Raw genomic sequence first — 19201 nt, 5'->3', positions numbered from 1 at the left:
GTAATTAGTTAACTTACTTACATACTTTGATTATACTAACTACATAATATTGATAACGATAACCATTAACCACTACTTATTTCAAGTTAAACGCAATATATTATTTTTTAATAAATGAAAACGTCAACTTTTCAGTACCAAAAATAGAGCCTAAAATTAAAAATATTTTATAGTACATTTATTGTACTCACATAGGAGAGCGTAATGATTTTCATCTAGCCGCCTATAGAATTTTCATGCAAAATAAAAAATGCCGCTTTAAAAAATATTGAATCTAATTAATCTCAAATGTTAATTTATTTCAATTGACAGCCGTCACTGTTGACAGAACTATCTGACTCAAAAAAATTAGAGCGGCACAGAAAAATTTACATGTAAAGAAATTCTATAGGCGACTAGATGACTATTGTGACTGGGTCTTCTTACGTCACATTTAACCTGCGCAAGAGCGCTATTTGAAACTGAACTTAATTTTCGCGAACTTTAACTTTAGACGATATTTTAGATTTAATATAAGTTTAATAAATTATGCAATAAATAACATGGATTATAGGAGTAGGTACGAGTACCTCAACACAAATGCACACTCAAAAATAAAAATGAAGAGTATTGCAAGCCAAGTGTGACATTTCTATTATAAGACAAAGAATTTTTATTTAACTTTATTCATTGGAACAAAATACCTTTATTTGCTCACCTCTAATTTGCCCAACAAATATAGACACATACCACATTATTTATAAACAATTTACGTCAAAAATTCAAATTTTTTAAACAAACAAAGCACGAACAAAGTTTTTTAGTTTGCTTTTAGCTATGTTAAGCAATGGATCAACATAACAGGTAAGTAATTATCGCTGAAAAAATTCCAAAAGTAAAATAAAAAATCAGAATAGAGCGTTTGCACCATTCTTTACCAACCCTCGACTTGGATCTAAACCAAGAACCGCATCAAAGACCTAAACCTAAATATCGAAAATCGCATCAGAGACATGGAGAGTAAGTTTGTACATTTTTCGACCACTCTATATACAAAATAATTAATAATAATTTTCCAGTGATGTTTTAACTTGTATCATTTCGGCTTTTTACGCCAAGTTTATGGTAATTTTGGGAATAGCCCTGCCGGTCACCGATGCAATAGCCACCAATGAATACGATACCTACGACGTAAGTAAATTAATTAAAATTAAGTAAATATTAAATCCGATCAAAAAAAGAGCTTCTTTGCACTATATACAAACATAAAAATTCAACCAATAACCGAGAGTTGCATTTATGCTTTCTAGACTTGTTTTATTAAGGAAATAAACTAAGTGCACGAGTATTAATTAGAAAAGTTTACCACGAGCTGCACTCACTCGAAACTCAAAGATTTCAATTTCATAATCATTGCGATTCATTTCAGGCTTTTTACATGTATTTGTATCTGGGTAGCATCATTTTTCTACTCTACATGTACATGATACAGATGAAAGAAAAAACAGTGCAAGACTATTGGCGTAAGTGCTTGATTAAGTCTAGACGAGATAAAAACATTTTTTTAGGACGTTCCACAGACTCGGATGAATCTTTCAGCTCGAAAAAAAATCAATATGTCAGATATGGCAGCTTCTATTTCCGTATGGGCGTCACTGGTAGGTGAATTTTTGTCATTAAAAACAAAAATTAATTAAATTTGAGAAATTCATAAACAAGGACAAATTAGAAATGCTGACGACTTTTTCACTCCACCTTGTACAAGTAATTTTTCGTAGGATTTGGAATCGGTTCGGTTATTTACTCGGGCTTGCAATTCGGCCAGTACTTTGAACTTTCTTCACAAAAGGATTGCGATAATATGCTTAAGGCTGTGAAACCACTTCTGAGAATAATATTCGCCCTTATGCAGATGTTGTTTATATTTTCTTACAGCAACGTAAGTTTGAAAAGTTTCAAGGGAAAATCCCGAAATAACAAAGGTTTTTTTTAAGTTTATAGACGTACAGCGAAGTAAGATTATTGCTAGATTCGGGTTGATGCATATGATCGCTGCAAACTTATGCGAATGGCTTTTTGTTCTCATCGAAGAAACTCAACATGACATCTACAAGTCGGCCAAAAAACGCCAGGATAATGCCGCGAGAGACAATATGTCTTTGTCTGAAGCCGATTTTCAGTTTTTGAACTCGAATACGTTCAGGATAACGAAGCAGTTGTACGAACATAAAGTCAACTGTCTCAGCTCTAATATGATGGAACCCATTTTGGTCAAGTCAGAACCCTACTTGGCGCCGTGTACGGTTGAGTATAGCCTGCTGTGTGCCGTTATTCTAGGGCTGATGTGGAAAAACACACAAGGTGAAAATTTAAAAGGTAATAATTTTACAAAAAATAGGAGTAGTCAAAATTTTAACATTGAATTTTTCGAATTTGAATGTTTAAAAAAAATTGCACATGATTTTTTTGCAGAATCAGATAGTAATTCTCTCGAAATCGGCGAGAAACAAAGCGGTTGCAACATTATCTACCCGAGACGGCAAAGTCAGTTTTCAGTCGACTGTGCTCAAGCACATAAAGGATTATTTACAGGAATCCTCGTTTTGGCTGTAACTGTAATCAGCCTGATTATGTTTTTCGAATTAGTCGGCTTCAAACAATATAAAGATATCGCAATATTACAGGTGATTCTCTTTTTTCGCTCAACTTATAAGCAAAACGAATACTTTAGGTGAACGTATGGGAAGCTGTTCTTTTCTCCCTAGGCACCGTGGCGACCCTTTTCTGCATCGCGGCTCTCCGCGACGTGGGATTCCGCCAAATGAAGCGAGACTTGGAACTAGAGCACTTGTTACTCCTCGTAACGCAATGCGGCGTGTTTATGTATTTTCTGTTCCAAATAATCGGCGCTGTTCTCATGGGACTGAACAAAGGCAAAGGCGGAATAATGAGGTAATCCTCCAGTGGTATAAAAACTCCAGTAGGAATTTGGAATTGAAACGATTGCAGGATAATCACACCGTTGTCGGCACTGGTCCAGAGCTCCTGTCAGACGGTCCTGATCCTGGACGCGTGGCGAAGACGCTGCAGTTCGGCGTCCCAAATGCGTCGAAAGCCCGGCCGACAACTAATCACTTTCCTTCTTGTGGCCAATATCGCGCTGTGGATGGTCAATAGATTGAAGAATAATCGGGCAGTGTCGCATCCCAATCAGATGGACTTTTACGGAGTGTTGGCTTGGAATATTATCACACATGTCTCGATGCCGTTAGTGGTCTCTTATCGATTCCAGTCGAGTGTGTGCTTTTACGAGATTTGGAAGCACGTCTATAAGATGAGGACAGTCGACGACGACAAAGACACGAACATTTAATTTGATCGTTTTTTATAAAAAAAAATCGCAATAAAAACAAATGATACGAAAATAAGTTTTATTTCTAAACCTATATTTTCTAAAATAACAAAATTTGTAAAAAAAAATACATATTTTGTTAAATAAAAACAGCTAATCTTAAATATACAAAAATAAAAATACAGAGTTTCTGAAACAATTGTTTATAGTTCACAGTTTTTTAACCAAGTAATATTTCCTACGACCCTAACAGAAAGTAAGACTTTCCACCCAAAAAGTGGCCAATGTGAGGTAAAAATTTACCTTCCTCAACTGTCAAAATTACACCTTACCAGGTGAATAAAAAGTACGGAACCAAACGTTTTTTGCTTAAACCATTTATTTTTTTTTGGAAAAAACTAATTGATGAGTGATAAAGTACTATAAAAATGTGATGATTTAACAAGAATAAAATTTTTCGAAATTTCCTTTTGTTTTTGAGTTCTACAAAAAAAAAATATTTTTTTTAAATGGCAACCCACTATTAAATCATTTTTCTCATAAAAGCTATACTCTAAAGATTACAACTATCTGCTTTATATTTAATTTTTTTTTTAATTTTCACATAAATTGCAATTTTGACAAAAAAAAATCGCATAACTCAAAAACAAAACAAAATTTCGTTCTGAAAATACCATCACATTTTTTATATTACCTTAATTTATATTAATTATTATTTTCTGGAGGCAAATGATTAAAACTAAAACCGCTTGGTTCCATACTTTATATTCACCCTGTATGTAACTTATGAAGAAAATAAAAATTGCTTAAATTATATAGTATGTCCCCGGATTGAGTTTACAAGAGGAAACAATTTTTTTTGATTTTACGCCAAAACTGCAAAGGAAAAACATTTTTTGCTTCACCTAAAACCTAAAACACTTTGACAGTTAATTTATTAATTGAATAATGATAATTTTTGTTAGAAATGACTTTGTTGCTTATCCTAAAGCCGTTTCTTTTAGTTGCCATTTATTAAAATTATGTTTTTCACAAATTTTTTGTTATTTAACTAGCGTAAACTCATTTGTCAAATTGACATCATTGTCAAAATAATAAAACCTGCAAATGTGATAGGACGTGTAAATTTGATAGCAGACAAGTCCAAAATCAAGAAAAAAATGAATTTTTCTTTCTACTGAGTTAGAATAATAAAGTTTTACAGATTTGCTCCTTTCAGATAAAGCAAAAAATGTTTTTCCTTTGCAGTTTTGGCGAAAAATCAAAGAGATTTTTTTCCCTCTTGTAAACTCAATCCGGGAACATACTATACTGGAGAAAAGTTTCTTTTTCTTTTTGGGTGGCAGTCTCGACAAATTTCGGGCAGTAATTTCCACCTGTAAGAGGAAAAGATAAACTTTCCTCCCTCGTAATACAAATAGGTAACAATTCCAAATTTAAGAAAAAATCTGGGAATAAAAGTATTATTTTCGTTATTCGTTTTAACGACATAAAAATCTGTTATTAGTTTCAAGTTTAAAATCATGAAGATATAACAAGCTTAGAAAAACCTAAAGAACAATTTACACTTTTAATCTGTCAGGAAAATTGGGTGGACGAAATTCACTGTCCACCACTGTACTAATTCTGTTTTTGCATATTTTAGATTTTGCTTGTTTGCATCGCCTATTTGATAAACAGTTTCTTCATGTTAGGAACATAAAACACTCTTCTGTTTTTATATCTTTATTTTCTTCACTATTATTGATTGGATATGACAGAAAACATGGGTGATTTATATTGCGTCTTAACTTTGTAAGCTGTTTTCCATATTTCAAATAAACAAATCGTAGAATGAAATCTGTAGAAAATGGCCATCGGCATCGAAATGTGCGTGATGATTGTCCACGCCCACTCTCCAAAGAAGAGCAAATGCGTGGGCCGAAACTCGGCACGATTTTTTTCTAGCGTATTAATAGTCCACATGGCCATATTAGCAATGATAAGAAACGTGATAAGTTCTTTACCAGGCTTGTTTTTAATGTGTTCGAGGGTGCGGCAACGCCGCCACCAACCATCGAGGACAAACATCGTCTGGAGACAAGTCTGGATGAAGGAGAAGATTTCAGCAAGAATTCCCGTAGGCAGACTACCAGACATGGTGAAGTAGCACCCGATAATAGAGAACATGCAGTAGATGAACATCCCGGTTTGGGCAACGACGAGGAGGGTGTTGTCCAGGCCAATCCCCGCCTGTCCTTCAGCTACAACAAATTTTAACAACTCGCAAACTCAAATAGTGAAAGTAATTAAAAGTGGGCTTACCTCCGATTTTTCGGTCGTATTTGAGGGAACGCATTTGCACCATCGCCACGATAACCACAATCGTGGTTAATATGTAAAGAACTAACTCGACTATGTTCACTTCGAACTCGGCCATGCTCAAATTATCCTCTTCACTGCCGCTCGGTTCGTTAGCCAACACGAAGAACATTATCAAAGAAATTATGGTCAGAACGATGATCATAATCCCAGCAAATAAGCCGCGGTGAGCGTTAGAACAGTCCACGCTGAAATGGTGATTAGAGTTGACGGGGCTGCCGCCGAAAGGATCTAAACACAGAGAGATTTGGGCTAAGTGCTAAGAACACAACTGCTTGAGTACAAAACCGGACTGGCATCAAAAAACAAAAAAAGGAAATAACATTTGTTTCAAATACGAAAATTTTATAACTTTATTAGATAAAGTTTTCTAGCTTTGTAACAATCGGAAATAACTACATCTAATAAAAAACTCTAACTCTCTCTCTCTAACTCTCTAACTCTTGACTTTTAAGTATTTTATATAATTCTGCATGCAACCACTATATTTTCCAGGTGTAGAAAAAGAATTCAAAATGTGTTAAATCTGTGATACATTTGCCGACTTTTAAGTTTGCAATAATGCTTTTTTTAGCATGTTTGATTTGCACTTCTCTTGAGTAACTGTCTAATAACCAATAACCAAAACTTTTTTTACACCTTTCAAATGTAAGAGACAATATTTTAATAGTAATTGATCAGTTTCTGTCTATTACACATCTGTTTACATTTATAAATGTTGTCTTGTAGCTAAGCCATAACTGAATCTTGTACTTATGTAAAATCGGTAAGCTAAAATATTAGGAGCTTACCAAAAGTTCAATTGTTAACATTTCTCAAAAAATTAACTATCATTAATGTGAAAACCAGTAAACGAATGTAACGTTATTTATTTAAACAGAAAGAGCACTGTAAACAATACCTTATAGTTTAATATAAAATTGAAAATTCCGAGGAAAATTTAGTACAACTGCTTTTTATTATCGCCCGCAAAATAAACATTAATGGTGCAATTTTTTTTTATACTTAAATATTTCTAATATAGAAACTTTAGTAGAATGCAAAATGTAACCATGTCAGAGGAACGCGATTAGCACAATCTTATTTAAAACAAATTTTTAGATTTAATTGTTTTCAACTGTCGGCTCAATCGACAGAAACCGATAAAATCTTAAACATACCGTGGATGCAATCGATGTCATAACAACCTTAGATGTCTAAAAAGTCCTTGCCCGCAAGCTCGCTCTGATTTCAACTGACATCTGTGCCTGTTATGACATTGATTACATCGTAGATATGTTAATAGCTATTACGTTAAAAGTCCGGTAAATCCAATATTACAGTATAAATGAGATGTTTAAAGACGAGGAGTCAAAGAAGCCGAGTCCTGAACTTCTGAATATCAAAAAAAGTATTATAAGAGGCTTATCCAATGTTTATGGTAGATATTTGTCAAAAATCTAGTAGGTAAGTTTTGTTTGGTTAACGTTAACTGATAACGTAATAGCTTACTTTTCGGACTCAAAGTAAGACCGGAAAGATTTATTTACCGAACAACATAAAATAAAATTATCTAAGATACTCCCACTAAGTTTTCTGGTAAAAAGCAAACATGTTAAACATTACAAACTATTTCTAATGTATTGTTTCGAACGATGGGTGTATTGTTTGGGCCTTCAAGTTAGACTAAGTTTAAAAATCTGGTGTAAACATCACACGACTTTCCTTATCCAACGTATTTGGAAAACATCCTTACGAGAATAATTTAGTGTTGGAAATCCGAGTAGCAAACCTAACCTTTGCAAAATAGATCATAGTTGCCGCGGGTTTGAGTCTGAGGTGCAATTTTTTTTTAGTTCGGTACCCATTATTAATTTTATTTAATCACATTTTACTGTTTAATATAAGGCATATTTCATGATTCTAAAAAAAATTATCCGCATGAATTTATTTAATTGTATTTTAAACCGTATAATTTTGATTTTTGGACTTTGCGGCCGAACGATGCGACCGATTTGTTTGACCAATTGTTTCCTACAAGTAACTTACATGGCCATATTAAAATTTAAAGTTTCTAGTTCTTATGGTTCTCGAGATATGTTGTTTACAGACAGACAGATACATACACAAACACACACACACACACAACCCAATGGTATTTTGAAGCTATAATTCGTCCAGAAATGTTAAAATATAGGTAAATTGTGTTTCTATTAACCCGCCCAAAAACACCAAATACCTTCCACTATTTACTTATTTCAATCTATTATGCAACGTACTTCTTGTCAGTGGCTACAATTTATTATTTTCTCACAATTTGCAAGAATTAATTCTTCTATTACCTACCTGTAGACGCTTATACATCTTCTTAACATTTTTATAAATAATAGAGTAATAATTATAGTCTTGATACAACCTTAATTTTTTCCCTATCAATTTTAAATTTTGTTTCGAAAGCCTCTCACCCAAGGAGGTTAGATGGTCCATCTAACCTCCTTGCTCTGATCATATCTATAGACGAAAGAGTACGGCGGCACATTATGTTAGAATCAAATTTAAAAAAAAAAAAGGTTTTTATATTTTTTAACGATTTTTTTGCGTTTTACGTAAATTATTCTTTGTTGTAAAAAATAATACTCACTGAAAGTGTAATGCGTTGCGACCTTATCATCTCTATGTCCTGCTTTCTCGGCCTCCGCTTTTACCTCCGATGATTTTACCCTTTTCCACATTTCGAAAAGTATAACCGCACAAATTAAACTGTACTCTATGGTACACGGAAACAAAAAAGGACTCGCATTTCTGACAAGCGACCCCATGATTTGTCCCTCTTGACAAAACTTGGCTTGTAAACTCGAATTGGTGGAGTTCTGTCCATGCTCCCCCAGGTGTATAATCTCGTGTTTGGTCTCCTCGACAAGGACATACAACCATTCGCATAGATTCGCCGCCACCATGTGCATAAGTCCGAAGCGGGCAATAATCTTATGTCTGTTCAGATCGACGTTCTGATAACAATTCTGGGTAATAATCCTGCAATCTCGGAAATAGTGAAACAATTACCTTCGTGTTTAGGAATATGAATTGCACTTGAACGAGCGTCAGAAGCATTCTGGTTGCCGGCGTGATGGCCTGCAGCATGGTGGAAAAGCACTCCTGATTGTTCTTTAGTTCAAAATATCGGCCGAATTCCAGTCCGGAATAGACCATGCTGCCGATACCAAAAGCTGCAATAATGCGCTTTAATAAAGTCGATCAATGCAGTTAATTGCTTGTAATTGCCGTTTAAATTACGGCTTATTGACTGAGCGGATTACAGGGGATGGGCTTGCCGCTTGTTTATTTGAATAATTTAATTAAAAAACGCTCACCGATTGCACCAAGGCGTAAATAGAAGCTTCCGTATTTGGCCGGTTTGTTGTGCCCGGATGTGCACATGCGGGGAAAGGGGAACGATGGTTTGTCGTTTTTATCTAGAAATAATTTGTTTATGCAATTTTCGAGGAAAAAACAAAAATAATATAGCGTCAAAGGATTTATTACCTAATCAAATATTGCACATCAAAAATGCATGATTGGAACACAAATTAAATAAAAAATTAGTTTTAGAGTTTCCTGGTATAGTATCAAAAACAATAAAAGGCTAAATTATGTATCTCAAATTAGAAAAAATAATTAAAACTGAGTCCAGACTTTAAAACCCTTGCGGATAAGTGATTACATGATGTGAAACATGCGGAAAGTTAAACACACAATATAGAATAAAAATCAAACATCAGTTCACTTATTTTTTAATTTTCTAAATATTTCTATTTTCATATTTTTTGCAATAAAAAAATTAACCAAAATGTGAAATTTATGGGTAATACCTAAGAGTTGAAAACACTATACTAAATCATAGTTAATAACTTTTCGTGCGTACACGGATATTCGCACCTATAATTGCGGACACAGGATTTTAGATAACAAATTTATGTCAATTCAAAACATATTAATGTAAGCCGCTATAAATTGCAAAAATCGAAAGTAAGGCACATAAGACAATTTTTAAATTTTTACGTCAATAATGACAAATTGTCCAAAATTTCGTGTCCGGAACTGTACGTGCGTCGGGCTTCGCAACTGTCCCTGAAGAGGGTTTTGCCTTACTCTTACAGCCGACTAAAAAGCTAATATTTAGGACATACTTGATGTCACTGTGCTTACGTTTAAATATGTGTTTTTATTTCGGTTTCACCCTGTATATTTTATAAAACTTTGATATATCAAAATGTGTTATTTTAACCGTAGTTTATATAGTGGTTATAATCAGCTTAAAAATCTGACTTTTCAAAATATTAAAATTTTCTTAAAAAATTATACCTAGGTAAACATAATATGAGTAAGTATATTGACATTTACTTATTTCACTATTTCATTTTGTAAAAAAAGTACAAGCAAATATGAAACAGAAAAGATGTTTGCTATTTTCTATTAATATGTGTATATTTTATTTTATTAATAAATGCTGTATCAAGCCTCCCTAGTCAAATAGTGATTAGCATTGGAATATTTCAAACACAGCTGTATAAATTTCTAATTAACAAATCGATTCTGATTGAATTTGACAGTTTAGTGCAGAATTTAGCAAAACAATGTTGTAATCACTAAACATATTTATTAATGCACTCAAATTAAATTAAATTAAATTGAAACTTACGATATGACTTGATAATGTTATTAACCGCCTTCTCCCTCACAAAAGTCGCATACATGTATGCCACAAACGTTATACTTCCCAAATACAAATAGAGATAAAATCCCTGGTAGAAAAACGGCCGAACGTCCTTCGATATGATTTCAGTAATCGGAAAAGCCATTCCCAGGACGACCAGCAGCTTTGCGTACAGCGCCGAGAGAATTACCGTCAAAGCATCGCTGTTTAAACGAAAAACACAAAATAAAAACTTCACTCTTAAAACTCGCTCTTACTCTCCCATCCTGCGATTTTGCTTTTTTAGAAACTCCTCCTTGTGATCAGTGGGGTCTTTTTCCGAAATCGAGCGGTCGCTCTGGTTGTGAAAAAGCCCCAGAAAGTACCGTCGCTGGTTCATGACGGCGTGGGCCGCCGACAGGGCTATGGCCTGCGAGGGACGTCGGAGGGCTGCGATGATGGCAGAGGGCCTTCTTGACGACGACGTTGAGGCGTTTTCCTCGTCGAGAGTTTCCATAGCCAGGCTGTTTTGAGGCGCTTGGGGCGCAGGGCTGCAACTTTATTAATAAATCTTGACTCGATTTTTACTTACCTGTTTTCCTCGTGCACCGTGTCCATCTAATTACGGCTCCCTAGTGGCGTATAATCTCTCGGATTTAAAGTTGGAAAAGTCGTAGTTATTGTGGAAATAATTTAGAAAACATGCACCAATTTTAGATAAAAATAGTTGCAGCGAGGCTGAAAGATTTAGATAAGAAGAAATTTTTGCGTCTTGTGCTTCACACGGACGAATTATGACTATTGTTGGCTTAAACACTTTTGTTCAAACAATTTAATTAACAAAGATGTCGGCCTTGGAGCATCACGAAATTTCAAAGGTTTTGGGATGGAAATAGATAGATAGGTACATCAAGATTGAGAATGACGACTGGTTATAATTGGTAATTTTAATTGTCTGGACAGTGACGTTAGGCGAGATTTATTATCGTTGATCGACACGTTACAGTTAACTAAATTAATTATCAAAAAGTGTGTTTGTGATGGTACGTAACGTTGATTGTTAGTTTAGCCAGTTCACACCTTCTTCAAAATAAACACTTTAAATATCACAAACAAATAGTATTTATTTACTTTAAATGACATGTAAAAATCTTTCTTTAGGGTAAAACTTAGTAGTTTTAAATATATTCAATTCTTATAGTGAATAAATATATTTTATACACTCGGCTAAATAGCTGGTCAAGACAGGTCTGGTCAGGTCTGGTTTGGTCCACCAAACACAGTGACACTTCAGTTTTGTTTATTATATCAAAATATTGCCAAATTTATTTTATCTTTGTCTTTTTTCTGTACCTGCTTAGAGATATTTGACCTTACAGAAAAAACAGTTATGAATAATTAAGTTAAAAAAAAATGTATAAAATTTAAAGCTTATTCTCTTTATTGTTTGGTTAAATTATCTAAACTACAAACTCGATTTTTAAACTGTCTATAAACCTCTTGTTGTCTTAACAGCTACAAAATAAAATTTCTACATTGAGATTAAGATTTGTATTTGTGCACAAATCGTTTACAAAAAAGCTGATCTACAACTTCACATTTAGATACAAAACGTTAAAATTTTAGTTTGAAAGATAGAAAATTAGAAAATATTGTTGCCACCTTTAATACATATTCAAATTATTCGAATTTATGTAATAATTTAAAATTACAAAGTCTCAAAATTGTTAAAATAGTAAATTCTTATTTAGTATTCTTCTATTTCTTTTACAAAAATAATTTTTTATTTCTAATTCTGTGTGTAAATTTTGCGTTTCCAGCACCCAAATGACGTCATTTGAGTACTTTAATAAGTCGTTGGCGTTAATTAATTTTAGTGACGGACTTTTTTCACAATTCATATTCAAATGTGAAAATAAGAATAATTTTTATTTTTCACAGCCGCCTAAAATTAGTCCACATAAATGTCGCCAACAGTCGCAAAATTCTCTAGAAAAAAAATAAAATTTTCGTCTTTTAATTTATAAAATGATAGAAAGCAAAATAGAAAAAAATTGTATAAAGCACTTGTTGCAGAAGGTTCTCCAAACACTCATTTGTTCCTCAACTCGCCGCTACGCGGCTCGTTCTGGAATTTCAAATTTATGCTTGAATTCTGTAACTTGTACTTTAATATACTATTCTTAAACTTTCATTAATATGTAGGTACTAACGTTACGTTAAAATTTTCTTGTTTTTGAACATTTTAATAGAACTCTTTATCCATAGATAATGAAAATTTTACTTGTTGCGTTAGACATTTTGTTTCCTAACAAGTGTAATCTAGGCGTATTCAGATGCAAAGTGGGTTTGAAAACTCGTTCGTTTTTACGTTTTGTGAGCATTTCTTTGAAATAATTGCTTGGGTATCTAATTATAGTAAGACCTCGGTCGCACAAAGTTTTGTAAATCCCTTCCGGTCGTTAATAAAAATGATTGTTATAGTAAATCAAATTGTGTAGCTGAGTTAATTTCAGAGCGAATGAAGACAGTTCAAAAGCCAGTGTTAGAGAAAAGAAACAAAAGAGCGGCTCTCGAGTACAATGGCTGCTCTGAAATAAAAGTAAACTGAAGTGGACAGTGTGGGAGAGGCAACTCGCCTAGGGGGCGCCATTATAGAACGCAATCAGGGCTCCGGTGCAGTCACCCGGCAAAAAGACCAAACTTGGAAATCTCATTCGGTTTTCGCTTGTCACTCTTCACACCGCATTTATGTTCTAGCATGTTTACTTCTTACGCAATTATCTTTACAACAGAAACAATTTCGTTCGACGGGTCTTTTGACCAAAAAATCGCCCCCGTTTTACACGCACGACCGATTACGAAATCTCACCGCCACATTAAATGCCGGAGTTCTGATTTCATAACTCCGTGATCACAGCAATGTAAATGTTGCACTACTTTGATTAATTATTATTAAAAGCGCGGATGGGTGACACACATGAGCGCCTCCACATTCAAATGAAACGGGAGCTAGAGCACATCCGACTCAGTTGTTGTGTTTAACTTTGACACAATTAGCTACCTGGATGAACCATGAGTTGTAAGACGGCTCAAGAAAAGCCGAGCTTTGAAGGGGATATTAAAGCTCATCGATAGTAAAATAATTTACCCATGATGAAGCAGAGGGTTGTTCCGTTTTCTCCTACTCAAGATGTATGTCATACATACAAGGATGGGCATTAGTGTAAAGTATTTATGTAATACAGAGTGAGTCATTTGTAATAAAGACCCTAACTGATTTTTAAACGCAACCCAAAATACATTTTCACAGATAACTTGACTATTGTAATGTTTCAGATTTCAGATTATTAAATTTAAATCAAAGTAGTTGTTGATATGTTCTTTTTTAAATTTGACAGTGTCATCAAGCCTACTTTTTTTTTCTTGAACTCAAAATGTACTGAATGAAATGTGGTTTAATTATTTCCTTGAGTTTTTTGGCGAGCAAATCAGCTAAACATAAATTATTTTTAGTTTTGAAAAATCAAGTATTCTTAAACTATTTTCAAAAATACCAATTTTTGTTATTATGTTACAAATACGAGAAACATTTTATAAAGAAAAGTTGTTTAGAATTAACATCTAAGCCCGTATACTTACATACCAAATTTTAAAATCATCGACTAACTAAGATATTTCATGTTTATTAAAGATAGCTTTTTTGTAACAGAAAAGTTACTTAAAAAAGTTGATAAGTAAACTCAGAATCTTAGCTCAAATTAGCATTTTTAGCATTTTTTCGACGCCAATCGATTTCTCGGAACACTTTACATATGTATAGGTATACATATAAAAACATTATAACGTTTGAGGTACAGGGAAAAATTTGTGAATTTTAGTGAAATTATAACAACATTAAAATTATGTACAAAATTCGAATGTTTAATTTAGTTGTTTCTTGTTTCTAAAATATAATTTTAGATCTATTACCACAACAAAATAATTTTGCCTGATGTTGTTCTGGGAGGGTTTTAACCCCCAAAACTTTCCCCTGCTGGCCACTGAAACGCTAACTCAATACATATCTAAAGTCTTTACTGAAATTAATTTGTAGATATGAAAATGTTAATTCAAAAGTCTCAAAAGCAGGTAAAGTAAAAAAGGACAGACTTGTGGATTCTCCTGATGTTCGGCATAATTAGCAACCTTTATATTACTTTTTATTATTATTTTATTAATTAAATAATACCAAGATTACCATTATGTTGACCAAGCTCGGTATAACTTGCTTTTTTTAAAGTAGGGTCAAGTGGGTCAAATACGAATGTCATAACTAAATTTGTGAATTCAGTTTCATACGGTTCTTTCAATATTTAGTTTAAAGTATTTACATTTATAAAGCTTATTACTCATATATTAGGCTATTATATTAAGTATTTAGTAATAGGAAAAAAATATAAAAAAAGAAGGGCCCAAATGAAGCACCATGTCTGATTATTACATTTACCCCGTGTAAAGGGCAAATGCAATAATCATATCGCATTTAGTAACAGTGTCTTTAGTTTGGATTCTGGGGTAATACAAATAAAAATAAACTAAAAAAAAGTTCTTATTTTAGAGAGATCACGTAGTCACAACCAAAGTTAGAAACTTTTCAAAAAATAACATTTTACTTATGCTAATTTTTCTAAGTGTACTAAATAAGAAATAATCATGTTTCGGAAATTAAAATCGAAAGTTATTATTCCACCTCTGGTAACTTCTGGACTGGATAGAATATGAACAATAAATGTAATAATCCTATATTACATTTGTTCCAGGGAAAAAAATTCAGGGGCAAATGCAATAACGAATGTAGGATATAAACGGTAGCAAACATACTAAAAATATATGAATAAAGACCCTCACAACATGACACCTCACTCATTTGTCTGTCGGTAAAACAGTATCAGCAACTGGTTAGCCTAAAGTTGATGAAATAAAGGTGTGATATCAGAGATATAGATATAGACATATAGCTTTAGTAAGTTATTCCATTTGGCCCGTTATTGCAATTGCCCCATCTGACCCTATCTTCTGTATTAATGTTTTGCAAAATTTTCAGATTATCGCTGAAAAAAAATATTTAACGGCTACAATTGACGCTCGTGATATTCTTTTGCCATTCTCTGCTTATAAGTTAAGACTCACCCTGTATATGACTCTCCCGGTATATAAGAGGTTCCACTATTCTCTGTGTCAAATTGTTTATTTAAATACATAATAACACATTTTTTCCACATTTAAATTTGTAGAAAGTCAAAATAAAGTTTTATTTTATATCTTTTATTCAATTTTGTGCTATTTACCTTTGGTTCCGTGTGCTATTGTTTGAAATTCTGGTGATGATTAAATTTGGCCAAGATGCATCGAATGCTTCTCCTCTATCTGGCTTCGAAACGTCGTTAGGTTTTCGCTGATGGTTAAAAAGCGAAGTGCATTTGACAAGAGGAAATGCAATATGAAATCAGTAAAAGGCATAGTCTAGGTGAGTGGAAGGAGTAAGAATAAATTTGCTCTTGATAAAGGTCGCATCGCGCTCGCATTCACCGTGCACTAAGTAAATAATAAAAATCGGATTTAAAATCGGGGCGAAATATTTACTCCATAATAATATTTATCGAGAGGCGGAGCGAAATTAGACAACATTTCTTTTGATTAGAGTGCACGAGCGCTGATCCTGCGATAATCCGATTCCGGGCGTTCATATTCAGCGAATGAAGTCTCACCTGGACTGCGATCTTATTTCCGCACAATCGGGAGTGCATTCGCAATTTCAAAAGCCGCTTTTCTACTAGGGGTAATTGCAAACCGATAGGGCGGTATGAATCAATTACATCTGACGCTAGTTTTTGTTATTTATGGATACGGAATCGGGCAAATCTGTTCCTTAGGTAAAAGCTGGTCTCAGGTGACATAAGTTCGTGTAACGCGGATTTATTGCCGGGATGTGAAGGAACAGCCGACACCGACACAACACCGAAAGAGATAGTTTCTTTTAATTCAGATTCATGTCCGAGACGAAAATGTACCAATCGATAAAGAAACCAACAATCCCCATGGCAATTCCTTATTCACAAACGGATTTTTAAAATCTATTAAAATTATACATTTTTATTTAAAAACGATTTTCCAGTCTGCATTACTTTTTGTTTTATCTGTAAAATTTGCGTAGGTAGCAGTGGCGTAACTATAAAATTTGAGCCCCCCCGCGAAAGACGACTGTGGGGCCCCTCTCTTCTCCGGAGTTAAATAGAGTAAAAGAGCAGTTATGTCTCTAGTAGTCTCTAGTATTAAAAATTCTGCAAATACGAATACGAATATACAAATTTTTCACAAGTGATGCCAAACGACGAACTTCTTCTTTTCTTATTCTTTTCGTATTCTTTAAGCACTACCATTAAGTGCTTTTGCTTTTTTCATATTTTTTTAGATTAATTTTGACGTCATAAAAATACATGTTTACTCTTGTCATGTTTATGTCATTTTGACTAATTTTCAAAAACAYTGATTTGTGGCATAATAACGGGTAGGCAGCCGATCAAAATGATGATTTTTTTTTTCGGCAATCTGTCTCTGCGACATTCCTTTTTCAGTGAATGTTATCACCCTTACTTTATTGAAAAGAGTAACTCTATTTTTGGTTTTGCGAAAAATTCAAACTGACTGCGTCACCGACAGAAAAGTTTATAATTGTCAATGAACATTTTACAGTGACAGGAAAATACTACCCGAAATTTTAATTTCGCACTGTATAAAAGATAAGACTTACTGACTTACTTAAAATCTTAAACAAGTAGTTTTCACAGATTAGGGGAGAGTCGGGTATTGGTGCGCACCTAAGCTAAAATTGTAATATTTCTGCAATAATAAAAGATTGGATTTCTAGGTTTGTCGTCAAGATTCTTCAAGAGTTTGGCAGTACAGTTCTGTAGTACCTTTTACATAAAAATGCACATTGTGACTTTAAAATACGAAATGTTAAAAAACGACACTGCGCATCATTGCCTGATGTATGCGGTTAATGGTGCGCATTAAAAACGGAAACAAATAACTCAATTTATTGAACGTAAAAATATGCTTATTTATCTAAAAATGCAAAAATACTTTGACCTATGATAAAAAAACGAAATATATAAGATATATAATAAAATGAAAATAAATGCTAAGTACATCGCGGTTAATTGTGCGCACTTGAAGCTAATCGTGCCTCGTGCGCCCGATTAACCGAAAGTGGAAGACTCACTTTTAAATTCTATAAAACAATAAAAAACTTTTTTTCTGTCTAAAACATATATCAGTGTTAAAGAGATTCATTAAGCAATGTATTAACGTGTACAATTATTAAAATATGTAAAAATGGAAATACTTACTTATTTTCTGCAAGATACCTGTTAGAACACAACATCCGAAAACAAAGAAGCGGCAATTTTAGATAAGTAGGATCAAGCGATGTACCTGACTAATATGTGAAATTATATAGGTTTGTCAAGAGATAGCTCCTGGATAAGGAATTCGAAATTATATCAGTGGTTGCGAAAATAAGGGCATGCGCACGATTACCCGTTGCGCACAATTACCCGACTCTCCCCTACATCACGATCAGAAGTGCTTGTTCGAACTTAAAATTGACGCGGAAAATAGCATTATTAACAGCTGATAATATGGTGCGAAATGAAATAAATTATAACACAAAACAATTTCTTTCCAGTTCCTCGAAATGTTTTGTCTTCCTCAGCGTTCGGCCTCGGCGTATCGCGCCTGGCTCGACACTGAAAACGCTCGAAGAAAAGAAAATTCTGCAGTTTTTTATTTTTTATTGCATTGGCCTATAATAATTCATGTACTCGCTCTAAATTTTTTTAAACTATTACTATTATTATTATTATTTTTAATTTGGAAAGGGCCTTTTATCCCAAGGGCCCCCCCGCGACCGCGGGCTTTGGCGGGTGGGTAGTTACGCCACTGGTAGTTTTAGCAAATTTGCAACTACAAAATAAGATTGTCTTTTGTTAATAAAAAATAGATGAAAAACCTGAGATTGCACTTTTGCGTTGTAATACACTGGAAGACATTGAATTCTGGACGACTTGTCATTCGACTGTCATAAAAATGTAAAACAGACCTTATGCCACTTATGCAACTAACCTCACGTTCGGTTTTTATAATTTTTATCCTGACGGCTAGAAAAAAAAATAACAACAGATCAAAATAATTTATTGAACTTATATAAAAATGTATGGCATTATTGTTTCGGAAAATCGACCCTAAAAATGAATTTCAACTAAAACTTCAAAATTTTAGTTTGAAATGTCAATCATAATGACAATAAAGCTTACATTGACATTTTTTGAAATGACATAAATTTGATGTCCGAAATTCCGTGTCGGTCACTGTACTTTCTCTAACAAAGCATAATTAAACTGAATTTCTAATTAAACACAAATAAAAGCTTCTTATGATTAAATGTTTTTTTTTTTTAAAGATTGCATTTAAAACATAGCATTTGTATAAAATAAAAATTAAAAATTTAATTTAAAATAAATAATAATTGTTTTATTTATTAATTACCTTTACAACTCCTTTAACTTCTTGTACTCTCTTTACTGTAATTTTTTTTTACTTATTCAATACCCTAGCGGAGACGGAATCTTGCACAATTTGACATTCGACTGACATAAAAATGTAAAATCGGTTTTACGATTTTTATCTTCATAGCTAGAAAAAAATAACAACTAATCAAAATAATTTTTTGAACATTATTGTTTCGGAAAATCGACGCCCGCCAAAAATAAATTTCAATTAAAACTTTCAAA

At 33.4% G+C, this 19201-nt stretch overlaps 2 protein-coding genes across 4 annotated transcripts; one reads left to right on the top strand and one right to left on the bottom strand.

The window, feature by feature from the left end:
* The first annotated feature begins 812 nt into the window (after positions 1-812).
* On the top strand, positions 813-3401 carry LOC123005330 (proton channel OtopLc-like). 2 transcript variants are annotated; one of them, XM_044399018.1, is made up of 10 exons: positions 813-843; positions 892-999; positions 1059-1170; positions 1409-1502; positions 1560-1637; positions 1758-1918; positions 1974-2355; positions 2452-2663; positions 2711-2931; positions 2989-3401. In XM_044399018.1, the coding sequence occupies exons 1-10, from the start codon at positions 827-829 to the stop codon at positions 3350-3352; spliced, it is 1749 nt and encodes a 582-aa protein (XP_044254953.1). In that variant the 5' UTR covers positions 813-826; the 3' UTR covers positions 3353-3401. The 2 variants fall into 2 exon arrangements, with proteins under 2 accessions (XP_044254953.1, XP_044254952.1); XM_044399017.1 differs by having other exon boundaries at positions 1548-1637.
* Positions 3402-5043: 1642 nt separating this feature from the next.
* On the bottom strand, positions 5044-18999 carry LOC123004843 (proton channel OtopLc-like). 2 transcript variants are annotated; one of them, XM_044398315.1, is made up of 9 exons: positions 18957-18999; positions 10957-11102; positions 10643-10915; positions 10371-10588; positions 9043-9144; positions 8735-8898; positions 8313-8679; positions 5636-5923; positions 5044-5574 (listed from the first exon to the last, which is right to left on the bottom strand). In XM_044398315.1, the coding sequence occupies exons 2-9, from the start codon at positions 10980-10982 to the stop codon at positions 5072-5074; spliced, it is 1941 nt and encodes a 646-aa protein (XP_044254250.1). In that variant the 5' UTR covers positions 10983-11102; positions 18957-18999; the 3' UTR covers positions 5044-5071. The 2 variants fall into 2 exon arrangements, with proteins under 2 accessions (XP_044254250.1, XP_044254251.1); XM_044398316.1 differs by lacking the exon at positions 18957-18999 and adding an exon at positions 11154-11366.
* Positions 19000-19201: the final 202 nt, after the last annotated feature.

This window comes from Tribolium madens, unplaced genomic scaffold (assembly GCF_015345945.1).
Source record: "Tribolium madens isolate multiple individuals breed KSU strain unplaced genomic scaffold, Tmad_KSU_1.1 Scaffold_20;HRSCAF=117;Tcas5.2_LG4, whole genome shotgun sequence".
Taxonomy (NCBI): domain Eukaryota; kingdom Metazoa; phylum Arthropoda; class Insecta; order Coleoptera; family Tenebrionidae; genus Tribolium; species Tribolium madens.
Note: the sequence above shows the minus strand (reverse complement) of the source record. Positions and strands in the feature narration are given on the sequence as shown.